Raw genomic sequence first — 6,355 nt, 5'->3', positions numbered from 1 at the left:
CCCGCCCCTTTGCGCGCGGGAGTCCCTCTCTCGGGCCCCGCCCCGCCTTCTGCGGGTCCCACTCGCCTCAGCGCTGGTGCGCAGGAGGATGCCGGATGCGGGGTGCCGGGTTCGGGGTGCAACGTACCGGGTCCAGCCCCGAGCCCAGCCTGACAAACCCTTATTCCTTTCGGATCACGCGCCATTCCGAAGTAAGCCCCGCCCCACCTGCTCAGGGCCAGCCCCGAAATTTAGCCCCTCCCGTTTCAGGTCCCACCGCCCGGCCCCTCGCTCAAGGCCACGCCCCCTTCCTCTCCTGGCCTCCTACTTCCCTAGCTCCTTCCCCATCCTTTAGCAGCGCGCGGGAGTACCTTCCTCCGTAAGGCCTGGGCTTCCTCCCTCCCCAGACTCCCGGCACCCCATTGAGAGGCTCAGTCAGGGCTACGGTTGAAGGCATTTTACTGCTCTGAGTTCCTATACAATTCTTCGTCCTTTATGGCCAGTACACCTAGCTGTCTCCCGGCCCCCATTCTGTGGCCCCCGTTAAGTCCAGCCTCCGTCCCCAGAGTCCCCGACCCTCCCTCAAGCCGGGAGGAAGAGGAGGCCTTGTCAGTTGTCCAGGCTCATGAGCAGAGCAGTGCCCCTCTTGATCCAGTGATCAGATGTCATGGTCCCCGATCGGAGGTCGATGCCGATGACAAAGGAGGATCGGTCTGAGCTGCCCGCTCGGTTGGGATAGTAATAGCAGGGACAGGAGTACATACCTGGGGGAAAGGAGAGGAGGAGGAGTCATATGTCAGAGCCCCGGGGCGCCTCGGAGAGAGCAGGGCCCCAGCAGGTGTGGAGGAGGGGCGGGGCCCAGGGTGGGTTAGGATCCAAACTAAGGACGGGAAGGCAGCCCACCCTTGGCGCTCTTCTTGCGACTTTCTGTAGGCCTGAAGTGGATGGTGGGCATGGGGCAGACAAGCTGCATGGGCTCCGCCTCTACCAAGCAGGAGTTCTTCCTGTCCCAGCCAGCGCCCTCCAGGTACAGGCCACGGACCCAGACTCCATCCTGGGAAGACACGTTGGGGGATGGGGGGCAAGTTGGGGGAGAAGTGGAGACCTTTGGCTGCCTGCACCCCCGAAGTGCCATCTCTCTTCTCCCTTCTTAACCAGTTGTTTTCCCGTGGTTTACTCCCAGCACCCTCCCCACCCCAGACCTCTGCTCCCACCTTGGGCGGATACACTAGGTTGCTGTCATCCACGGTGGAAACAATGAACTCCCAAGAGAGGTTGTCCACCGGAATCTGGGGATTCAAGGGGGAGCATAAGGGAGGATCCTTAAGGAGCAGAGCAAATCCGCACCCCCAGCACCCACCCCCCATCCCGCCTCCCAGGCTGCTCGCTCACGCTCACGTTGTTTTGGCGAGCTGAGGACTGCAGCACTGCAGTGAGGAAGCCGGTGGGAAAGGTGAACCCAGACAGCCAGAAGATCACGGGAGGCCGGGCACGGCTGGCCCACAGCTCAAACTGTTCCACGCGCGTGGCCAAGTCCCGGGTCCAGGAAGCCAGTGGCTTCTGTGAGGGATATGCCTGGAGGAGGAAATAGGGCGTGTTATGTACTCATTGACTCTTGCACTCAAATCTTGATTTCGAGCACTTGGGGCAGACCTGGAAGAAAATCTGCCATGTCAGCCCATTTCCTAGCTGCCGCTGGGCCAACCTCTCCAAAAGCCAGCTTCCAGGAAAGAAGCACTGACTGAGAGGGACACACATTACAGAGCATCCTTGAAATGTCCTGGGGGTGGGGGCAAGGAGCTTGCCCTCAGTTTCCAGGTTAATTACTCCGTGCAAACCCAGTCTGTGAATAGCGGAGCTGGATCTCCGCCTTGAATCTCTCTGGCTCCGAAACCCAGGCACACCGCACGTTGCCATATGCCTCCCAGAACCAGGGGATGGAGGGCACAGGGGTCTGAGAGTGATGCAATCTTGCCTTTCCCCAGAGCGGAGGGACGTGGGCATCAAAGATGCAATTGAAAATCTCTTCGAGGCTTGTAGACATCACAATGAGGCCCTGAATGCCTTTCTCAAGGTCTGTCAGTGAGGACCTGAGCAGGGTAAGGTGGGAGCTTAGAGATGGGAGGGGCCTGGCAGAGCCATCCCTGGGCAGCGGGGCTGGGGAGCCTTGGTGGGGGAAGCCCTTTCCTCTTGTCCCCTCCATCTTACAGGATGGTCTCCATAAGCTTGTTGTATCTCTGGATCTCCTGCAGGAGGACCACATTGAGAGGGGAGGGGTCCATGGCCAGCAGTTTTCGGGTCCCCTCATAGTCGATCATTTCAGGGATCTTCTGTTTCACATCAGCGGCCAGCTCGAGGACCTGGCATGGCGGGAACCCTGAGTGGCGGGCCTCCTTGCTTACCCTCCCTCAGCTGTCGGCAGACTCCTACCTTCTCTTCCCGGCTCTGGCTTCCAGCCCTGGCAGGAGTAATCTGGGGTTGCAGGGACAGCAGAGTCTCAAAGAGAGTCCGTGCCTCAGTGATCTGGGAGGCCACGTCAGCATTGGGGTGCTGGCCAAAGGCCTCGGGGGGGTCCATGCCCGGCAGCATGCTGATGTACTCCTTGTAAGAGGCCAGGCTTCCGTCTTTGGGGATGAAATAAGCCTCCAGGACTGACAACCTGAAGGCCCCCGGCATGACCATCACCGTGCTGCGGGCCTTTGGGGCTCAGCACCAGGCCAGGATCCCAGCCACTCTGCGCAGCCCCAAGTTCCGCCCCTGCTCCTGCTCCCTTTCCAACCCCACAGACTGGGCCTCTTCTCAAACGCCCCCTCCCCCACTGGCCCCAGTCCTGCCCCCTCAGGCGGCTGCTGTTCTCTGGGCCCGTGTCCGTGCCCCCTCCCTGCCTCACCGGTGAAAGGGGGTCGACAGAGCCTGGTCACAGAAATAGTCGTTGATGTAGGTGGTGAGCAAGCGCCGGTCCCAGTCATCTGTCACGTGCCCACCGTAGTTGACACCGGCAATGAGGTACTTGAGGGCATCCCACGGGGTCTCCTCGTACTCATCCAGATAGAGACTCAGCAAGTTCTCCGACACCTGTGGGCGCCCCGCCCCCGTCCCCACACGCCGTTAAGGCAGGAACTCATCCAATGGGGGCTTTCTGTCCACGGTTCCATCGGGACCCCACTGGGCAGTCCTGGGGTGACAGGCCCCTATTGGTGCAAACCTCAAAGTCAGAGTCATTGAAGCCATAGATGATGTTCCAGCCAAGCTGCAGGAACTTTTTGCGCTCCAGCAACACAGAATGGAAGAAGCAGAGGGCAAACAGCAGCTTCTTATACTTGGCAGGTTTGGCACAGCGAGAAAATTGTGCTTCCGTCATCAGCTGGTAAAGACGTGTCATGTTAGCCTTCAGGCCCTGGGGACAATGCAGGACATTTTATTGGGATGTCCTGCATGGGATGACCTGCATCATGTTGAGCCCTGCCACTGGCACCACCACGTACGGTTGTGGAGGTTGCTCACTGCACAAGGACGCTGGCTGAAGGGGGTAGTGAAAGCTGAAATCCAGCCCTTGATCTGCATGCCAGGATGTGCACCAATTCACAGGACTAGGTGGGTGCCTTTCTTTCTTTCATCTGCACACGGGCGCTGTGTGGGCTAGTGGCAGCTCTACCTTCTTGTCCCCCCACCTTTTGATAGTACATGCAACTATTAATGGACAAAAATCTATACGCTGCCATATGCAAAGTTTCAGGGTAGATTAAGGGGGTCATATGATAGATTTTTCAGACTTTGTGAACGCCCTCGTGGGTCAAAGTGGGCAGAGTCTCACTGAGGGGAAAGAGATAATGAAGCTGACAGGAGGGCGTTGGTTTCATGGAGATGGAAAGAATGGAAGGGATAGAGGCTCAAAGCAGAGAATAAGTGAGAAGATGAGTCTAACTGAAGTCAAGGGCAAGGACCCAGGTGGGGTCAGAAGAGCTATGACCAGATGGAGCCATTAGGCCTTGATTCACCAGGAGTCAGAGGGCCACTTTCTGTTTTGGGTTTGTTTTTTGTTTTTTTTTTTTTAGATTTTATTTATTTATTTGAAAGAGAGAGAGTGATCGAGAGAGAGAACACAAACGGGGGAAGGGCAGAAGCAGAAGGAGAAGCAGGCTCCCCTCTGAGCACAGAGTCCGATGTGGGACCCTGAGATCATGACCTAAGCCCAAGGCAGATGCTTCACCGACTGAGCTGCCTGGTGCCCCTGGCCACTTTCTGTCTTGAGCAGGACAGCAATATGTTGTTGACACAGTGCTTTTAAGAAGATGCATCCATTGGGGCACCTGGATAGCTCAGAGGGTTGGGCGTCTGCTTTTGGCTCAGGTCATGGTCTCCAGGTCACAGGATCCAGCCCCATGTCAGGCTCCCAGCTCAGCGGGGAGCCTGCTTTTCCCTCTCCCTCTGCTGCTACTCTGCCTGTGCTGTCTCTCAAATGAGTAAATAGAATCTTTAAAAAAAAAAAAAAAAAGATGATGCTTCTGTGACAGACAGAACGTAGTGAAAAAATTAGAGTAAGAATACTGTCATTGACAACACCAAAATATGTAAAGTTTCCAGGAATAAATAAAAATTCACAAATCTTTATAGTGAAAATGAAAAAACTTGATTGAAATAAAGACTACATGGACAGATAAACTATAATCATGAATGTGGAGGCATGATATACGAAAGATGTTGATTTCCTCCAAACTGATCAAGAGGTTTTTTTGGTAGAACTTAACAAGCTAATCCCAGCAATTCTGTTGCAGAATAAAAGTCCACGAGTGGCCTGAAAAAGAATGAGGTAAAGAGACTTGCCGTATCAGCTAGCAAGGACTATTACAGAGCTATAGGGTCACTGAGACTGTATATTTTGACCCCAATATGAACAACCTGGCCAATGAACAGAATAAAGGGCCCAGAAATCTACACATATATAAACATGACCTAATGCTTAGCAGGCCCTGCAGATCAGTAGGGTAACTGTACGCTGTTCGATGATGGTACTGGGAGAACTGGTTATCTGTGTGGCCAGAAAAAAAATACTGGACCCCTACTCATTCCACACTTGTGAGAATCCACTTCAAGTGGTTAAAACACCAATATGGGAAAGTCAAATTATAAATGCTTCTGAAGACAAGTGTGAGAAACTGCCTTAGAGTAAGCGAAGATTTCTTGAACAACACCTAGGAGCATAAGCCATAAAGAAGAAAAGAGCTAGGGACGCCTGGGTGGCTCAGTTGGTTGAGCAGCTGCCTTCGGCTCAGGTCGTGATCCCAGCATCGTGGGATCGAGTCCCACATCGGGCTCCTTGCTCAGCGGGGAGCCTGCTTCTCCCTCTGCCTCTGCCTGCCATTCTGTCTGCCTGTGCTCGCTCTCTCCCTCTCTCTCTCTGAAAAATAAATAAAATCTTAAAAAAAAAAAATTCTTTAAAGAAGAAAAGAGCTAAATTCCACCTCATAAAAATTAAGGATCTCCATTCATAAAAAAAAAAAAAATTAACAAAAAGGAAAAAAAAAAAAAAACTGACAAGACATATGACTAAGGACGGATTCAGATGGGGAGTGCATCGAGGAACCAGGAACCAAGGGCACGAATGAACGTCGAGTAAGTTGCACTAAATGGGAAAGGCGAATCCCAGGCTACTGGGGCCCCACAGCCAGCTTGGTGCCTCCAGCAGATGCACCTTGAGAAGAGAGGCAGCTGCCCAGAGGGCAGGGAAGGCGACGGGAAGGAGAGTCCTCCTTCTTACCTGGGAAGGTGGGCACACGGGTGTGTGTGGAATTGGGATCCTTTATGTCTTGCGTATGTTTTATATTTTTTTGTGTCTGTGGGATGTTTAATTAAAAGGAAAAGGCCAGACAGCAGGCAGTGATCCACAAATACACTCCAGAGCCGTCCCCCAACTGGCACCTGGGGGCTGAGGTTCTGGGGGGGGATTTTATAAAGGATATGATTGGGTCACTGAAGAAAACTGGAAATATGTAATAGATTTAGGTTAAAACATCATCAGGGACGCCCGGGTTGCTCTGTCAGGTAAGCGTCTGGCTCTTGATTTCCACTGAGGTCATGATCTCAGGTGTTGGACTCCACACTGAGCGTGGACACTTCCCTCCCTGCCCCCCCCCCACTTGCTTGCTCGCTCTCTCAAAAAATTAAAAAGGGGGCGCCTGGGTGGCTCAGTGGGTTAAAGCCTCTGCCTTCGGCTCAGGTCATGATCTCAGAGTCCTGGGATCGAGCCCCACATCGGGCTCTCTGCTCAGCGGGGAGATTGCTTCCTCCTTTCTCTCTGCCTGCCTCTCTGCCTACTTGTGATCGCTCTCTCTGTCAAATAAAGAAAGAAAATCTTTTAAAAAAAATTAAAAAGGAA

At 53.6% G+C, this 6,355-nt stretch overlaps 1 protein-coding gene across 6 annotated transcripts in view; it reads right to left on the bottom strand.

Annotated features, from left to right (window-relative positions):
* Positions 1 to 421: 421 nt before the first annotated feature.
* Positions 422 to 6,355, bottom strand: part of DNAH2 (dynein axonemal heavy chain 2) — an 80,396-nt gene continuing 74,462 nt past the window's right edge. For 5 of the 6 annotated variants that reach the window (XM_032322504.1, XM_032322506.1, XM_032322505.1 and 2 more), the window contains 9 exons: positions 3,185 to 3,376; positions 2,870 to 3,054; positions 2,410 to 2,638; positions 2,188 to 2,339; positions 1,955 to 2,069; positions 1,378 to 1,554; positions 1,194 to 1,268; positions 883 to 1,033; positions 422 to 743 (listed from right to left, as the gene is read on the bottom strand). In XM_032322504.1, coding sequence (XP_032178395.1) covers positions 589 to 743; positions 883 to 1,033; positions 1,194 to 1,268; positions 1,378 to 1,554; positions 1,955 to 2,069; positions 2,188 to 2,339; positions 2,410 to 2,638; positions 2,870 to 3,054; positions 3,185 to 3,376 — 1,431 coding nt within the window. In that variant the 3' untranslated portion in view covers positions 422 to 588. Of the gene's footprint in view, positions 744 to 882; positions 1,034 to 1,193; positions 1,269 to 1,377; positions 1,555 to 1,954; positions 2,070 to 2,187; positions 2,340 to 2,409; positions 2,639 to 2,869; positions 3,055 to 3,184; positions 3,377 to 4,440; positions 4,775 to 6,355 lie in introns of those variants that run through there. The other variant, XM_032322507.1, reaches the window with a different exon arrangement.

The sequence above is a fragment of the Mustela erminea genome, chromosome 18, assembly GCF_009829155.1.
Source record: "Mustela erminea isolate mMusErm1 chromosome 18, mMusErm1.Pri, whole genome shotgun sequence".
In the NCBI taxonomy this organism is placed as follows: domain Eukaryota; kingdom Metazoa; phylum Chordata; class Mammalia; order Carnivora; family Mustelidae; genus Mustela; species Mustela erminea.
The sequence above is the reverse complement of the archived record's forward strand: the minus strand, read 5'-3'. Positions and strand labels throughout refer to the sequence as shown.